General features: G+C 35.6%; 1 protein-coding gene across 1 annotated transcript in view; it reads right to left on the bottom strand.

Moving 5' to 3' along the window:
* The window catches only part of PSMD1 (proteasome 26S subunit, non-ATPase 1), a 90,476-nt gene that overhangs the window by 59,131 nt on the left and 11,629 nt on the right, over window positions 1-19,716 (bottom strand). Inside the window, exons 6-16 of the mRNA XM_046643589.1 lie at window positions 19,519-19,662; window positions 17,186-17,412; window positions 13,062-13,122; window positions 12,002-12,130; window positions 10,460-10,548; window positions 9,934-10,012; window positions 9,254-9,427; window positions 8,076-8,187; window positions 7,339-7,535; window positions 6,262-6,357; window positions 5,156-5,220 (exon numbers count right to left, since the gene is read on the bottom strand). Of these exons, the coding sequence (XP_046499545.1) occupies window positions 5,156-5,220; window positions 6,262-6,357; window positions 7,339-7,535; window positions 8,076-8,187; window positions 9,254-9,427; window positions 9,934-10,012; window positions 10,460-10,548; window positions 12,002-12,130; window positions 13,062-13,122; window positions 17,186-17,412; window positions 19,519-19,662 (1,373 nt within the window). The remainder of the gene's footprint in view (window positions 1-5,155; window positions 5,221-6,261; window positions 6,358-7,338; window positions 7,536-8,075; window positions 8,188-9,253; window positions 9,428-9,933; window positions 10,013-10,459; window positions 10,549-12,001; window positions 12,131-13,061; window positions 13,123-17,185; window positions 17,413-19,518; window positions 19,663-19,716) is intronic.

Here is a 19,716-nt window from a genome sequence, read left to right on the forward strand (position 1 = left end):
TAAGAAAAGAAAACGATTTTCTCTTCTGGTTCCAGTCTCTAATATGATGAGTTTGGCATATGCTAAGATTTACATTCTTGCCAAGTCACGTGAGGTTTTTTCATACATCACCCAACAGTATTCCAAACTGCATCTTATGTATCTAAAGGCATATACAATTGTTTCAGGAAGTCTAAAGATGGCAATGACACTGCTGAGCTCTACCCCTAGACAATCTAGATTAGAAGGACTATCTTGCCACATGCTCTATATGGCCTCCAAATTGGTACATGTGCTTAAACACATGTACACCCACAAAATTTACTATAAGACCTTTAAATTATTTAGCTTCAACTCCTGAAAAGAAATTCCTTGCTTAGTTAGCTGAGAGTTAATGAGATAATTCTAGTACTTCCAGAAGATTCTAGAAAATGAAATACAACTCCAATATAAACTACTTCTGAAAAAGTAGAACAGAGCACAAAATTTTTTCCACTTTGATCCACAACTGGTATTTCTATTTCAGAATATTTTAAATAAATCTACAATTTTAAAGCAAATCTAAGAAGTTAACCACTCCTATGGCAACAAAGGTACTCTATTAAATAGTCTTACCTTAAAAGAATAATTTTGAAAAAAAAACTTTCATTTGATTCCATATTTATTTTTAATTAACAGAGAGGGGAAAACAAAAGTGTGGAAAAAGAATGAAACAGACAAAAATAAAGTAAGGAATTTACAGCACCTAGAACATAAGCACAAAAATACCAAAGCAGAAACAGAGAACAGCGTACAGAGAATATCAAACAGATATAAAATTGTGACAGGAGATATTGTAAAGGTGATTCATGCATTTGGTAGTAACCAGTTGATTGCTAGGGTTCTTTTAAATTCTAAGGCTCTATCATGACGCAGTCTTTTCATATTCAAGGAACTGTTTTTTGTGGTCTAAAAAACATCTGCACCAAGCATCTTCCTCTCTTCTTGCAAGATCCATCCATATGTGAAAGCATATTAATATATACATTGAGAAATATTTAATTTCATATTGTAACAGCTTAAGTCATAGCAAAGATGGCCAGGGACCTCCAAGATTGTCTAACTTTAAGAAAGATGTCAGGGCCGGCCCAGTGGCGCAGTGATTAAGTGCTCATGTCCCACTTCTTGGCAGCCCAGGGTTTGCTGGTTCGGATCCCGGGTGCAGACATGGCACCACTTGGCAAAAGCCCTGCTGTGGTAGGCATCCCACATATAAAGTAGAAGAAGATGGGCATGGATGTTAGCTCAGGGCCAGTCTTCCTCAGCAAAAAGAGGAGGATTGGCAGTAGTTAGCTCAGGGCTAACCATCCTCAAAAAAAAAAAAGAAAAAGAAAACAGAAAGATGGCTATCAGATCATCAACTTCTTCGCTCTTACAGCAACTTAATTTCAACAAGTATGTAAAGACCACTACTTCTTTTAACTTCTTTCTTCATTTTCCTTTCCAAAGTCAAGTTAAAATAATTCAGATTCTGTTTAACTCCAATTGAGCTTCAGTCAATGCCAAGCACAGTGCTGTACAAAGAGTTGTTACAGTAATAAAATCTGCTGAGTAGACTGATAACAATGGGCCTGATAATCATCTATTTATTAGATCTAATATGTACTAGGTTCATTTCAACTTGGCAAGAATGATTTTCAACTTAATTTTCTATTTTTATCAGACACTTTTGAACAAATAACCCACAAATATCAGTTGAAAGAAACAGTAAAAATACAACTCCCTGGACTATCCTTAGAATAATGGAGATAATACATACAAGAATTTTTAGTTTCCCACAAAGACAAGTTCATCTGTTCAACTTCTCAGGTGCTGAAGTACAAATATGTGTTTACTGACATGTTTTCAGTATTCACGTCCAATAAGTACACTTAAAAGAAAGTTGAAAAAAATTAAGGAAAAAAAATTAAGAAGAAACAAATCCTTAAAAACCATTCAAGAAGGCCAAATATCTATAGTTATTTTAAAAGTGACATCTAAAAAGGAAGAAATGATAAAATGAAGCACACACTAAGAAAGTAAATGATGACACATCAGAAAACATTTACTATTCTTAGGAGACAGGACAGAAACTTTCCAAATGTTAGAGCTAATGAGGAAATTTAAGAAAATCTTCTTTAGAGCCCATCAGGAAGACAGTGCTCTAACAGAAAAACATGGCAGAGAAAGCACCAGTCTATCACGAGACCTGTTTCAAATTTCAGTTCTAGCATTTAGCTTTATGACAATGGGAAATTTTATTACCTATTTCAGAATTTAATTTCGTTCTCTTTAAAAAAATGAGAATATTGGTTGATTTCTAAGTTTCTTTCACCTTTAAAAATGCTCACTCAAGGGAAACGGCACTAATCTAAAACTTAGAGAACTTGGTTTTAACTGCAGTTCCCTAGACAAGTTGATTACATTTAATTTTCTTCATCTAGTTTTAGACAAAATCATCTCTAAAGTCTTTTCCAATTTCTACTTCTTATACGAATCATATTATGAGGAGAAAACTCAGAATGGTCCCTTAGAAATAACGAGCAGTAAACAACTCATTAGCTGGCTCTGACTATTTAGCAAAGCCTAAAGGCAGCTCATGGGAGACATCTGCTGCTGAAACTGGGAATTTAGCACGTGTGAGCTACGGGAAACACAAAGGCAGAAAGGAATTTTGTTAGAGAGCAAAGCACTGACAGGTTGAAAAGGAAAGAAAAGCAGTTTTCATGAAACCTGTCAACTTCCTGCATGGCAGAATATACACACTAGGCCACTGATTTATATATGAAATATAAAGTCACTAACAGGAAGAATTAACAGGTGACAATGAAGAAACAAAACAAAGGAAGAGACCATCATGAGTAGGATTCTTTACACAAGCCAATAGTTACTAGGGGTACGCCTAGAAGGATACAATTCCCATACTAAAATTATCTAGTTTCCTGATAAGGATTAAAAAAAAAACAAACCAAACTTCTCTGGATGGCAATAATAAAACCATTTTTTCGTTTTCAATCGTGTCTAAACTCTAGAGCAAAAAAGGGAAAGTTTACGGTCACAGCTTGGCTAGAATATGTCAAAGACGACAGTAAGAAAATAGAACTATTCAATTTCTATTTTGCTTCCATCTTTTCTCTCAGGAGAATGATTTTTAGACCAGAAAGATAAAAAGCAATGCTGTAAAGACTGATCAAAATGCAAAATAGGTGAACAGACTGGCTGCCTTAAATGAGTTAAAGTCTTTAAGCTAAATGAATCACCTTCCTGAAACAGAACTTGTGGATGTAATTATGAAACCACTGCTGACAAATTTGAGGAAAAACAGAAAATGGCAAAGGTACAAAAAGACTAGGCGGTAAATATTCTGATTTCAAAAAGAGAAAAGAGCGATAGGATTCAAGAAATTAAAAGTGAGGCATCTATTGAAGATCTTTTGAAAAATGTAAAAGAGCTTAATACAGCTTTTGTCAGATCTTAGAAAAGGAATCAATGAACACTTGACACTTCTATGGATTCACTAAGAAACAATAATAACCAATTAATCACATATCCTGTTTTGAAGGTACCATACTAGTAGATATGTGTAAATACTATGTCTTTAGGATTTAGTGAAGAATCTCTAGTGTCTTTATGAACAAGTTGGATAAATGAGGGTTACAGGATAATATAGTGCAGATTAGTATTTGTTTGAAAAACCTCATTCTAAGGAGAAACCATTTAGCATGCTATATGGGTCTGTGCTTTGCTGTTTTTTTTTTTTTAAGATTGGCACCTGAGCTAACATCTGTTGCCAATCTTTTTTTTTCCTCTTCTCCTTCTCCCCAAAGCCCCCCCGTACACAGTTGTATATTCTCGTTGTAGGTCCTTCTGCCTGTGCCATGTGGGACACTGTCTAGGCATAGTTTGATGAGTGGTGCCATGTCAGTGCCCATGATCCAAATCGGCAAAACCATGGGCCGCCGAAGCGGAGCACACGGACTTAAACCAATCAGCCATGGGGCTGGCCCCTTTGCTCTGTTTTATTCAACATTTTAATCCACAATAGGAAGAAAATATTTTACAGCCTGCAATAAATGGATAACTTCCTATCTGGGATGTTATGGAGAAGCTCCTGTAACCAGTTCACAGTGGATGTTCAAAAAATATTTGTTGAATTATAGTCTTGACAGCAAAGGTTCACTCCCAGGAACTTGGGGTAGAAAAATCTACAGAGATCAAAAGGACATGAGACATCTGACTCATCTAAGATGTACCTTGGGAACTTATTTTATTGTGTAGTTTCATCATAAATATGCTACAACAAGCAGTGTCCAAAGAGAGCTAAAAGAAGTACTTTTAATTTTTCTTTGTTGTATTTTAAGATAAATAATCTTAGCTAAAAGAAACAGTGGTATTTGAGATTGGAGCCAAGCAGACAGTAAGAAGAACTACCAGAAGAAGTACTATTGCATTACTACCACCAATTATTACAATTACCACTACTAACACACACACAAACAGCACTTACTAGAGGCAGACACTGTTCTAAGGGCTTTAGATATATTAATTCGCTTAATTGTCAAAAAACACTCTTTTCAAATAAGTACTATTATTGTACCCATTTTACAGATGAGGAGTCTGAGGCTCAAGGAGGCTAGATAACAAGCCCAGTCACTCAGCCAGTAAGTGGCAGAGCCAGCACTCAAGCCAGGCAGACTGGTTTCAGAGTGTGTTCTCTTAATCACAACTAAAGGCATCTCCAAATCTATAAGTCCAAAATAATTCTTTTAAATCTGCAAATTTTTCACCCTTTTGCATTTAAACAAAGCCTATTACCTGTTACTCTCTCATTAAAGAGCTTCAAGAACTCTACAACCTGTGTAAGAAATAGCATCCCATTTGAATTACCAATATACACAGAAAGAGGGGTAATGAAGTAGTTATTTGGATTCAAAAAATAAAGTGAATAAGCAGAAATACTATGAAAAAAAAGAGAATAAAGTTGTTTCATTACTTCTCAAATTGGTTCTCAGAATCCCAAGATACATGTTTTCACATAAGCAGTACTAATCTTATTGTTAAATGGTCTTCACTCTGACCCTAGATACACTCCTCATATGTTTAGTTACTGACTACAAAAAGAAATGGAAATAAATAATCGGAAGTTAGAAATCATTACCTGAATAGAATGAACCCAAGTGATTCTACTGCTGCCCTCCTAACATCATCATTAACGTCGCTTACCTAGGAAAAATGTAAAAGGACACTTACATTACACCTACATTCTATTACTGGAGTAAACTGATACGAGAGGCCCACATCATTCAAATGCAAATTAGACCTCATTACTACATCATTCCTTTATCACAGTGTCTTTCCCCAATTTAGAAACACTCGTGTGAGAATTTCTTCATCTCAGGGTTTAAAAGCTTTCAAAGCTTGGTGAAGTTTAAGATTTGGGGCTACTTCTAAAGACAATTTCACAGTTGCATTATAGCTTTTGTGGGCTACACTGAAAATCTAATGATGCCTTCAATGTTATTTTCAAAAAAGTACGTCCTAAGTTCAAGGAAAAGACAAACATTTAGAATATACCACATACTTCATTGATAAAGGATAAATTACTACAGTGTTTATACACTGTAGGATGTAAATATCTGTTGGAAGAATGAGTTAATAGTTCCAAACTCTTTCTGCATGGGAAGAAGACCTTGGTTTACTTTTCCCAGCACCATGATGGCGGAAACCTACTGACTTAAGATATATGTGGAATGTGTGCTGTGTTACCAGGCAACACTTATTGTTGGTAAACTATATCAGGATTAGGAGGACTAGGAGTGGAAAAAGCCTCTTGGAAAATATGGGCATTGGCTTTCCTGTGCAGTGTCTCTTGTAACAGAGCATGTCCCTTACGGGTACCTGGAAGCTAGCTTCACAGACTGTAAAAAGAAGTCGTTCCTATTGTTCATTAGATTTCCCTATCTTCAAGTGGTCTTATTCCTTACAAATAAGGGTGCCCCTTGGAGTAGGGTTTCAGAAGTTGCACCTGAATGACTTTAAAGACTTTCATTCATACTGATATACTCTTATCCTGTCCTATATCCCTTGGAAAAGCTAAGTGAACCTGGTGCTAGGTATGGCTATTGTGTCCAGTGAATGAGAATCTGAACCTGAGACTACTGGTAGTGGCCATGCAGTGTGGGTGCTGCGGTCACCTAGACACTTAGTGTTCACCTGCAAACTTTCCCTTCCACCCCTATCCCCAAGAAAGGTCAGAGTACTTACAGCAACATGCAGCAGACGTCGAATAGCTTTGTTGTTACCTGAGCCACAATAAGCCATGGCAACAGTATACATTCCAGACCGTCGAAGAATTGGGTCCTAAGAAAGAATACTTCAACGTCAATTAACAACTCACCATTTCAAACAGTAACTTCTACAGTCTAACAGGCATAGCTGCATTCACCAGGAGAGTTGGTTTTAAGTACAAAACAATGAACTCAAGAACTCTTTTTGAGGTTGGTAGTCTTCTACATGAATAGGGAAACAAGAGACTCCAATATAGGAGGAATTAACTGCTGATAATTCCCAATATTCTGTGAAATGTGCCTGTCCTGCCTCACACTTTCTAGGAAATATAAACTCAAGTTCAATACCAACATTTACTGCCCTGTGACACTCAACTTCCATTTAGCAAACAAAGAAGCTCACTTCTAATTCCACATTCTAACTTGCTTTTACCTGATCATTTAATTCTTGGACACTGAGTGCAGAGTGAAAGAGATATGGAGTCTGATAGTTGAGAAAAATAATTAATAGTTTTATCAATAAACTATAGCAGTGGTTTTTTTAATCAGACTACAGAGGACAGTATTACTTACAATGACTACCCACCATATGCAATACCACTGTAAAAACAAAAGTTTTGAGGGAAAAAACATCACCCAAATAAATAAGTATAGAGATTGGCACTGTTTTTTGATGGGAAAAGAAAAGAAATAAACTTTATATCTTATTAAATGATTATAAAATCATTCCAAAAACATTATTTCTAAAAGAAATCAACTTGCAAATATCTAAAGAACTTTTCCAGATCTGCTTATCTGAAAATCACTGATCTGAAGCTTTTGTTAAATTTAAAATCCTCAAGTTACTCCTGTTCACCTCTTCTAATCAGCATTTTTCTTTCCCAAATTTTATTTGGCTTTACATGTCTTGCAAGAAGTTTTATCAACAAATGTAGCCAGGTGTTCTGAGGAGAACAGAGATACTTTCCAGTGAAAGCGAGTGTTTCTGCAAATGCCAGGGATAACTGGACGGTGAGGGAGAGCGGGGAGAAATGGATAAACAATGTGATCTCACCTTATCACGGCAGAGAGATTCAATGAGAGCATCAGCCTCTTCCATCCTCCCGTACATTACTAACGCAATGCCAACTGCAAGGCCACGCAGAATCTTCTCATGTTGAGTTTCCTGTGCATAGCCAACCATGTCTTCAATAGCCTGGGCATTTTTAGAGCCCAACATAACTAAACCTAGGGCCAGGCCAGCTGCTTCCCCTAGTGAGTAAAACATTACATAAGAGTTATGTATGTAAAGTCAATAAAACATATCCTATTCGAAGTGGCACCTATCAGCATTAACTATCAAAACAACCATTAGCTTCTGACAGCACTTTTTTCAAATCATTTGACAAAAAGGAGGATATTTTATGTGGAAGTATGTCCTTATATTTATAGCTATTTTCCTTTTAAACCTTAACAGAATGGACCGTCAAATCCTAGAGTGACTTCAAAGGAGACATTAACATTTTTTCTACATTACCATCAAGCAGGATAGACAGCCTCATGACACAAGCAGATCACTCTAATAAACTTCTATTTGCAAAAGTCACTTATACAGACATACAAGATGTACCATTTAAAAAAACCTATACATCACAAAACATATTTTTATAAGATAAGTTTGACAAAAGGGGAAAATTCCACACCCTCTTCAAGTAAAGAAATCCATCAGATTTTTAAGAGGTTATAAAATATAAGTAGAAAACAAATATTACAGTAACAGTAATATTTTTTGTTACCTTTAGAATCACTTACCTGTCACAGCATCATCTTGGTAAAGGTTTGTTTTTAGCAAATCATACACATCCTGGCGTGCCGTCCCCATGGCAGCCAAACCAAGCCCCAGACTGCCACCGTGTCGAACGATCTAGAGAAAAAGCATGAGCTTCACTGATCTGGTACACTGTACTTAAAATCCAAGCTTTATTCTAATTTCAAAATATACTTTGATATTAAATATGCAGAGTGGTTGGCCTAGCGAGAATGACCAAAGAATTTGATAATCAGGTCAGTGGTAACCTCAGCAATTTCAGTCAAAAGAATGGTGCTTGCTGATGCAAAATAATAGTGAGTTGACAAGTGAATAAAAGAAAAGAGAGAAAGAATACAGCTCTTTTTCAATAAGTTTACATGAGAAGGGGAGGAGAAAGATGACAACTAAGAGGCAGAAGGATGTGTCAAGGCAAGTTTTTTTTAGGATAGGTGAGACCTGAATATGCTTATGGGCTGAGGGGAAGGGGAGAAACAGGTATCTACTGCAACATGGTTGTGAATCAAGTGGGAGAAAATGGGGTCAAAAGCAAAAGTTGGTCTTTATTTGAAGAGGGACACTTTAGTGGTCCTCTGTCATTTTTGAATGCACAGTATCCTTTTACTGAGACAACACTCCAACCTTGCTTGGGGAATACTCCTCCTCCACTGGTTAGGGTCTTGGTCGGACTGTCATTTAAGCAGCTCCCACCTTCCCCTAGCCAAACTGCAGGCCTATGACCCAAGAGAGGCCAATCAGATGGTCCTTCTCTGGAATTTTAATCTTTCTTAAGTGGAATGACCCAGGGACCAAAAACATTTCAAGTTCCTTCATCTTGATAGTAGGGCCCTGAAGATAGCATAAGACCAAATGATCACAAAGGTCACTTACAGTAATTAACTTTACAGGACTCTAGGTTGTGGGAATACAATGTATGTTTTACAAATACCTGGTACTTTATTTTGCTTGTCACACACAAGGTTTAAAGGACTGAAAAGTACAATTTTACCTTATAGAGAAGGAAAGGAAATTATCTTAAAAAAAAAACATCTCTATGAGAAAAGAACTGTTTTGAGAAATCCCAAATCCTACAAAATTTGTATTCACTAAAATAATCTGGCAAACATAATGTTTTCCTAGACTCTTAAGTAATGGAAATTTAGTTTTTCAGTCTAACACTTACATCATTGCTGGCATTCTTAAGCTGGTTAAGCAGATAGTCAATTATATCACCACCATGATTGGCATGAATAAGACCTAACGCATAGAGACCACCACCTTCCTGATAGGCTGATCCTGGAGAGGTGTCCTTAGGAAGATATGTTGCCATTAACTGTAATGCTTCCTTTTCATGACCCTGTAAATTCGAGCCACAAGAAAGGTGTCAGTAAGAGACAGTAAGAAGAAAAAGACATAACATTTCCTATGATTATTGCCTTTTCCCTAGAATGTTCACTTGCTAAAAGAGGAGGTGGAAGGGGGGCTCCATCCTATATAACTTCATCACTCAAGTGAGAGGAGAACCTTTAAGAGACTCAGTCATATCCTGTTCAGAAACAAATGTTTCAATTTTTCCCCTTGTTTTATAATATTCCCACAAATTCACCTTAGACTATGCAAATAACTTATTTCAATTCATCCTTTGAGAAATCGCCAGTCTTCACAGGAAAAGGATTTCCACCTTTTATTAAAAATAAACATATACATGTATTTAATATCTTACTTTATCTTTCCCTGTAGAAGACTGATCTTGATCTAATAAAAGGTACCTGTCAGTGAATTATAGTAAACTTTTATTTTTTCTTAACTCCAGGAAAACCGCTTCTGCTCTGATCCCTGTTCACAGTGATCAGTGTATATTACCTTATGAATTACACCCAAACTGGCTGTAGCTGTAAATTTTGCCCAGTTAGTGGCTCTGGCCAACCATTCCAAGTTATCTCTGTAAAAAAAGAAAATTTAGCAATAATATTGAAACAAACTTCATAAAGCTTTTTATAACACAAAAGTCAAATCATTTTACTTTATGGATCTCAAGCTACTGCTGTTTCTATTTTACCCCTAAGTTGTTCTTAATACTATGAGAACCTTTTTTTCTTTAATGCAAGATATGTAATTCCACTGTGAACAAGAGAAAAATTATATTAAATTTCTGAGCTTAATATATTTCATTCAAAAGCCAGCTAATACAAGCCAACTACTAAAGGGAATTAATTTTACCTTAAAACAAGTTGGCATATGCAATAAAAAATATACAAAATAGCAAAAACAGAATTTAAAATTCAAGAGTGGCAGGCAGAGGAAGCTCTCCACATCTGCGAAACAATGTCAACAGTCTCTCTGCTAAAGATGATTTTAAACCAAAGTGGAAACTTCCAAGCACATTTACCTAAGAAACTGGTCACTGGTAGTCCCACAGTGCATAAAAGAGTTTGCTATAACGGTTGCTGTATGACATACAGAATTCCGTACTGCATCCTAGGAAAACAAATAGATTTTTATCATTGGCAAAGTATTAATACATATATAAGCTTGTTCATGAACATGCAATCAGAGAAATAACGCTTATAAATATCTATGCACCCAACACAGGAGCACCAAAGTTCATAAAGCAACTATTAACAAACCTAAAAGAAGATATCAAAAATAACACAATAATAGTAGGGGACCTCAACACCCCACTCACATCAAGGGACAGATCATCCAGACAGAAATCAACAAGGAAACAGTGCAGCCAAATGAAAAGCTGATAGACTTAATAGACATATATAGAACACTCCATCCAAAAACAGCAGAATACACATTCTTCTCAAGTGTGCAAGGAACATTCTCAAGGATAGACCATATGTTGGGGAACAAGGCAAGCCTCTACAAATTTTAAAAAATTGAAATAATAACAAGCAACATTATTTACAATAGCCAAGAAATGGAAGCAACCTAAGTGCCCATCAACAGATGATTGGATAAAGAAGATGTGGCATATATATACAATGGAATACTACTCAGCTGTAAAAAAGAACAAAATCGTCCCATTTGCAACAACATGGATGGACCTTGAGGGAATTATGTTAAGTGAAATAAGCCAGATAAAGAAGGACAATCTCTGTATGACTCCGCTCATATGAGTAATTTTAAAATGTAGACAAAGAGAGCAGATTAGTGGCTACCAGGGGAAAGGTGGGGTGGGGGGTGGGCACAAACGGTGAAGTGGTGCACCTACAACACGACTGACAAACATTAATGTACAACTGAAATTTCACAAGATCGTATCCTATCATTAACTCAATAAAAATAAAAAAAATAAAAAAAATAAAAGTCTGGAAAACCATTATTACACATGCTTCAATCGAACAGCTGTTTAGTCATGGAATAGTATACAGCTATACAAAAAGAATAAATGACTTTGGGAAAGGGTACTGGGTAAATAAGACAGGAAGGGAGGAAAAATTTTTCATGCTATATATCTTCTCATATTAAAACATTTTTTGAACCATACGTGTTCAAAAATTAAAATTAATATTAGTAACTGTTAGGATCAGTATCTCAACAAAGGTTACAATAATAAGGTAAGAACCTCTGCTCTCAGTTTGCAGTTTAGTGGGAAAAACAGACACATAAACAAACTACATTAGTGTTCTGACTGCTATTTGTTCAAATGCTACATGTATACATTAAGTCAGCGAAAGAAAACGAAAAAAAAATCCACTAAACTTCCCAATGAGAGACTACCACAAAAACAGGAGCTCAATCAATATTCTCTTTTTCAACAAGTTGAAGAGTTTCTCCCATTGTTATTTTTATAAAACTTACTCATTTCCTTGATAAAGGAGAAAACGCAACAAAGTATTCAATAAGAAATAAATATAAGTACTTACATTCAACAAAGAAATAAATATAAGAAAAAAGCCTCCATTACAGACAAATTTCCTACCTTTGTGTTTTTTAGAATCATGAGATCTGTGTTATTGTTTCGTATTAAAAACTGTAGATGTAACTCAATAGCCATTTCACCACTTAAAATTTTAATCATTTTCAAAGTCTGGTCCTTGGGCTCTGGACTCTGCCAAAATAAATAAACAAGAATGAAAATTCATATATCACTGAAATCCACTAAGCCAACTTAATTTTAACAGCCCTAAACCAGTGAAATTCATAGTCCATACTATACACAACAAAACTTGTATTTTAATAGTAGGATCTAGAAAACTCATGTATCATTTATTTGAGAGAAAGAATAATTTATTTCTTTCTCTATTAGAGGCCAATGAGATATGATACCAGCTTGATGGAAGAATGAACTTTATTCCACACTAGCTTCCAATGTAAAATATTTCAATATTAAAAAAAATTGTAAAAGAATAACTAATTATGGATGATCTGCAAGGCAAACTATTTTATACAGAGCCAAATTATACTTTAGGTGAGAAACTCCCTAATCCAATTGAGAAAATCAAAAGCATCATTAATCAACACATACACATGACCTCATGAACTACCAAGCCATCAACACAACTTTCCATCCAGGTGAAGAACAGTTGGAGTTTATATACCCGAGCATCAGAAAACAAGAGTCCTGACGGAGGAAATATTTACATCCAACAGACCACTGCTCTGATACTTACCCGACTCTTCTATACACCATGAATATTTAAAGCAAAGACAACTAATCTGGCCCCCCTTTAAGATAAGCTGCCATTTATTTGTTAGAGGCCATACTTTTTTCTCACCCTGTGACAGGTAATTCAGAGTTATTATGGACAGAGTTCATTCTTTGGTAAGGATCTACAGATTTCATTTGTTCTAAGGTAAGTACTTTCTGGGATGAGTCTTTAAAATTTTACTTTTTACAGAAAATCCATTTTTATAAAATGACTTTGATATCAAACTTAATAATAAACCTCCATAAAAGGAGGTAACACTTTAAAATAATTTACAATACACTATGGGAATTTATGTTAAATTGCAACCTCAACTCCAAAAACCACACTCACCACTTCTGGTGTCTTTCCTACGACTACACCACCTGTCTTTTCTTCTGTTTCCATGGAGTCACTAATAATGAAGAGAACCAATAGTTATTAATCTGAAAAATCTATTCTGAATAGTTTGTGTGGGTGATTTATCAAACTGCAGAGCATAACCATGTTCACATTAAATATTTTGCAAGGAAAAAATTGTTTCATTACTTCATAAGCACTACTGTTAAGAAACAAGAAAGATTCTAGTGAGATGGAGGCAGCCCAGTTATTGAATTTCCCCCAAATAAATTCATAAAAACATACAAAACAACCAACTAGGTTGACAAAATGCATGGACAACAGACACAACAAAACCAGGTGACAAGGTATCCCCAAATCTTCAAAACACAGCCAGGTGGAGATCCATCACCAGCAGGGACCAGACCAGTTTGAAGTGAAACAGCTGGGGCCCCAACAACTCTTAAAACTGACCAGCCAACATTCACTCCTAGTTACAACACTACCCTGAGGAGAAGATGCTGAACACAGAATCCAAACTAAGGCGGCAGAAACAAAGGAAAAAGATGGCCCAAATAAAAGTCGGACAGGAAACAGGGCCAGGAGATCTCAGAACATAATACGCCATTTTGCTTAATACTCCACAAACACACCAGAAGAGGAAGTTCTAGAGAGCAGTGAAATTAGAAAGACTATCCTAAATAAGCCTCTCTCATAAAAACTTAGGAAAATTAATTTCAGTAAAGATAAACCACAGAAAAGGGATCAAAGTAAAATCCCATACAATAGTATAAGAAAAAATTTTATTTCAAAAGAAGTAACAGACTTTGAGAAAATTATACAATACTACATAGCAGAATTAGAAAAACTCAGAAATGAAATAATAGAACTAGCGAAAAATCAGAAATGAAAGAGGAAAGATAATCATTTCAGAAATGAAGATTACTCAAAAGGAACATGAGAGCAAAGAAACACAACACAACTCAAGAAAAGGAGAAGGAAGGTAAGAAGAAAGAAAATTTTTTAAATCCAAAAGAAATAAACTAAACACTGTCCCCCTAAGATCAGGAACACAATAAGGATATTCACTCTCATCACATCTATCCAATAAGGTACTGAAAATTCTAGCCAATGTAGAAAACAAGGGGGAAAAGGTATGAAAGTTATAAAGAAAGAAGTAGAATTGTCTCCAGTCACAGATGACCTGACTCCTATGTAGAAAATTTCATGGAGTGATCTATAAAAAAATTTACTAGGCCTAACAAGTGATTTAAGTAAGGTTGTAGAATTCAACATTAACATACGAAAATCAATTCTATTTCTATACATTAGTAACAAACAATTGGAAATTGAAATTTAAACATATCACCTACAATAGCATCAAAAACCATAATATACTTAGAAATACATTTTAGGAGGGGCCAGCCCTGTGGCATAGTGGTTAAGTTTGGCATGCTCCTCTTTGGCAGTCCAGGTTCACAGGTTCAGATCCTGGGTGCAGACATCCATGACTTGTTAGCCATGCTGTGGCAGTGACCCACATAGAAAGTGGAGGAAGACCGGCACAGATGTTAACTCGGGGCTGATCTTCCTCAAGCAAAAAAAGAGGAAGATTGGCAACAGATATTAGCTCAGGGCTAGTCTTCCTCAGCAAAAATAAACAAATAAATAAATAAAAGAAATACATAAGGAAAGACGGGTAGAATCACTGCACTGAACTCTACAAAACACTGCTGAGAACAATTAAAGAAAACCTAACAAATGAAGAACAGTATCATGTTTATGTATTACAGGACCCAATATCATCAGAGTTTCAATCTGCTGCAAATTGAAGAGATTCAACACAATCCCAATCAGAATCCCCAGACTCACAGAAATGCAAAAAGACTTAGAATAGCCAAAACAATCCTGGGAGAGAAAAAGAGTCATAATTGTAGATCTTCCATTACCTGATTTCAAGACTTACCATAGGCTTTAGTAATAAAGATACTGTAGTACTGGTATAAGGAAAGGCAAACAGATCAATGGAAAAGAACAGAGAAATCTATCTACACATATACTACAGCAAACTGATTTTTGTCAAAGATTCCAAGGCAATTCAACAGGAAAAGTACAGCCTCTTAAACAAACAGTGACGGAACAACTAGACATCCATATATTTAAACAAACCCTTTACTCCTACCTCACACCATATACAAAGAGTTAAGCTGAGATCTACCATAGACCTAAACGTAAAACCTTAAACTATATAGTTTCTAGAAGGAAGCATAGGAGAAGATCTTCGCAACCATGAGGTTGGCAAAGAATTTCTTAGATGAGATCCCAAAATGGAAAACTGGATTATAAAAAATAAAACTTTCTGCTTAGCAAAAGATACCACTAATAAAATGAAAAGATAAGCCAAAGACTGGGAGAAAATATCCATAACAATATATCTGACAAATGACTTGTATTAAAATCACAATGAAACACCACTTTATACCACTAGAATGAGTAATATTAAAAAGACTGATAACATCTAATGTTGGCAAACACACAGAACAAGTGGAATGCTCATATATTGTTGTTGGGAGGGTAAAATGGGCAACCACGTTGGAAAAGTTTAGCAGGTTCTTATCAAGTTAAACATATATTCTGTGATCCAGTTATTCCAATCCTATGTATTTACCCAAGAGAAATGAAAACATCTGTCCCCAAAAAGACTTGTATAATAACATTCATAGCAGCCTTCTTAATAGCTGATAATCAGAAATAACCCAAATGTCCGTCAGTATAAGGATGAACAAACAAACTGTGGTATATTCATACAATGAAATGGCTACTTGGCAATAATCAGAAATCACTTTCTGGGGCCGGCCCAGTGGTGCAGCGGTTAAGTGCACACGTTCTGCTTCGGCGGCCTGGGGTTTGCCGGTTCAGATCCCGGGTGCGGACATGGCATCGCTTGTCAAGCCATGCTGTGGTAGGCATCCCACATATAAAGTAAAGGAAGATGGGGACAGATGTTAGCTCAGGGCCAGTCTTCCTCAGCAAAAAGAGGAGGACCAGCAGCAGATGTTAGCTCAGGGCTAATCTTCCTCGAAAAAGAAAAAGAAATCACTTTCTGATTCACCCCAAAAACAGAGATCTGTATCACAGACACTGTTAAGTGAAAAAAGCAGAAACAAAAGAACACATGCCAAATGATCCCATTTTTTATGAAGTTCAAGAACTGGCAAAACTTATCTGGGGTGACAGAAATCAATACAGTGGTTTCCCTTGGGGACAGGGGGTTGAACTCGAAGGGTATAAGTTTCTGGGATGATAAGAGGTGATGGTTACATGGTTGTTTATATTGCCAGAACTCACTGAACTGCATAACTAAGATACATGCATTTTACTGTAATTAAATTATTATTCGATTAAAAGAAAAAAATTAAAGAGAGGAAAAAGATTCAAAAGAAAGTGACAAAAAGAAGCCAGACAAAGAAAATCCAACTTATAAGAGACGAGGTGGCAGGTGTGGAGAGGACGGATCATGCATAGCCTTGTAGATCATCTTCAAGACTCAGTAGCTTACAGGAAATGTGTCTGTAAAGTACTAGAGGTTAAGAGGGTATTGGCCATCTTATTTAGGTTTCAGAAGGATAACTCTCACTGCTATGTGGACAACTTTAAAAAGAAAATAACCAGGCATAACAAAGACACACTGTAAGTTAAACATTTTTAAAAAGTGGCCTAAATGTGTAAGAAAATATAGGAAAATAAAATCTAACACTGTATCAGCCTAAGATACATGTATATTTAGTTCTAATAAAAGCAAAAAAAGCTGAGAATGTTTCTCACTTTTCAAAATCTAGCCCACCTACCCAATCTGAGATTTTTAATTTACTTAAGTAGCTGGCACACATGCTGTCTGGCAGGCCCTTCCCATCAGACAATCACTTCCATTTCTTTCCAGAAGGATCCATTTCTTTGGTTTTCTTTAACGTGCCCAGCACAGTGCAAAACAGAGCAACAGCCTTAATAAAACTTTACAATCTATGAAAGCTAATGTTGAAATTTATTCTTAGAACATGTTGACCATGAACATTCTACCTATTCCCAAAATGAAATAAAGATTGTCCAATTAGTTGTGATGCAGAAAAAGATACTTATACCTGTCTTTCTCTGATCCCGGAACAGTACCCGTATTGGTGGATCCAGGCACAGAAGCAATAGGGGTGCCAACAGTTCGAAGATTTTGGATTACAGATGACAAAAACTGCTGGCTAGCACTTTCATACAGATCAAAACAAATCTGATAAGCCATCAGGAGGTTGTCTTCTTTTACCAGCTTTTCTAAGATATCACTCACGGCCTGGGGATCATCTAAGAAAATTAAGCACTGAAATGCAGATAAAGAACAATTACATAATAATTGAAAACTTTGTTTACAAGATATTTAGAGAGTGACAGTCAACAATACAGGAAACCTTAAAATACAGGCACAGGCAAACTGCGGCAGATGAACTACTTAGTCTAGCACTCCATTTCTGTTCCTGGCACTAGACAAAGTTATCCTGAAAACGGCATCTGCCTTCCCTAACAAAATTCATACAAATTATATTCACAGCTCCTAATATTGTGCCCTGCAATTAGCAGTATTCAGTAACTGGCTGGTGAATGAATCTCGGCTTCTTCAAATCTTATCTATAATTTACATTTAAGTGCTCTTTAACTTGTATTTTCTGCTTTATCATAAATTGTAGGAGTCATTCCTTCAACACACGTTATTTTGTGCTGGGCCAAGACAAGAGGCATTAAAATGACCATTTTGAAGCATTTGTCTTACTACTCTTATGATCTGCCATATGTTTTAACAAAACTATCCGACAAAGTTAGGATTTTTCTTTTAAGAATTCAACTTAAATTTTCCTGTTCTCTTAAGTAGCAAATAACTCAATTTTGAAATGAAGACATAATCAAAGTTACTACAAATGAAGAATCGGAAATAATGGAAACAGAATAAATAAACAATAATAGGGGAATGCTTCAGTAGGGCAAAGTACATCAACTGAATGACTACTACACAATCAAGAAAGAGTCAAGAGTTTGGGAAGAGCTAGAGCACGGACAAATGTTAAGGTGAAGGACATCAATAATTGATCCCGTTCGCTTCCAGGGAAGGGAACTTGGGAGCCAGAGGAAAGGAGTGGGAAGAAGACTTTTCACGGTATACCCTTTGGTCCTTTTCGAATTTTGAATCATGTGAATGTATTATTACCTACTCAAAAAAAAATATTTTAAAAATGTAAAATAAATTTTTAAAAAATTCTAAAGGGACGAGGAATAAAACAGCCAAAGAAATAAAACTGCTTCTAAGGAACAGAAATGAAATACAGGGGAAGAGGGCAGAGGACTACTCTTTTTCATATAAGTTTTTAAAAACAACTATTAAACCTATATAGATAAAACTGAAAGGAAATATATTAAAATGTTAAGTTGACTTTGGGTGATACAAATGTGGATATTTTTCTTCTAGTTTCTTCTGTTTCAAATTTGCTTTAAAGAGCATTTTTTAAAAAGCATTTTAAAAAGAGGATGTAATAACCTAAATTTTTTAAATACACAGACAATGAAAACATAATGAGAACAGACTACAGTGAAAAAAATAACAAAATGTGTGATAAAACGCTATGCACTAAGCCAAATACAAAAACTTATACAGTATGATAAGTGTTAAAAAGCAAACCTATAGGAACATAGTACACCAGGGAAAAGGAAAGATACACTTTTTATTTTATATATTTTCTGTACTGTCTGAATTTTTTTAAAATGTGCAAATTCATACATGAAAAGAGATAAAGAAAATATACCCAAATGTTTTGGTTGTCTTTGGGTAATGAAAGCAAAGACAATTTTCACACTTGAAATTCTTTTTTTTTTTAAAGATTTTATTTTTTTCCTTTTTCTCCCCAAAGCCCGCCGGTACATAGTTGTATATTCTTCGTTGTGGGCCTTCTAGTTGTGGCACGTGGGACACTGCCTCAGCGTGGCTTGATGAGCAGTGCCATGTCCGCGCCCAGGATTCGAACTAACAAAACACTAGGCCGCCTGCAGCGGAGCGCGCGAACTTGACCACTCGGCCACGGGGCCAGCCTCTGAAATTCTTTGAGAATGACATAACATAGGTACTGTTTTATCTTTTCTTCTACCTTTTATTTTTTTTTAACTTTCTTTGTTTCTGAAATTTCCTTAAACACTTAGATTATTTTAAAAATCAAAAAAGAATACATAGAAAGAATGCATTATAACAAAATAACTTTTTAGTTTTGTGAGATTCAGTTTATCAGTAAAAAGGAATATAAACTACACATCTTATCTTGACAGGGCTATTGTGAAGATCAATTGAGATACATGTATGAAACCATTATAGCAATGTAATGTAATATAATGCAACGTAGTGAGGCACAGCCCAGCACTGCAGTGTAAAGTAATGTAACGTAATTACCTGGCAAACATTGATGAAATCGGGTTTCTCCAAGTTCATGTAGATTTTAACCAGGACTCTTAGTACTTTATTCCGAAACTGTTTATTCTGCATTAAAGACATGCAGAGCTTGAGGCTATAAGCTAGCATTCCTGGGACATCATTCTGAAAGAGTTAATTTAAAAATACATCATTATCAGGTTACTGAAGTATTATGGT

This window comes from Equus quagga, chromosome 17 (genome assembly GCF_021613505.1).
Source record: "Equus quagga isolate Etosha38 chromosome 17, UCLA_HA_Equagga_1.0, whole genome shotgun sequence".
In the NCBI taxonomy this organism is placed as follows: Eukaryota; Metazoa; Chordata; class Mammalia; order Perissodactyla; family Equidae; genus Equus; species Equus quagga.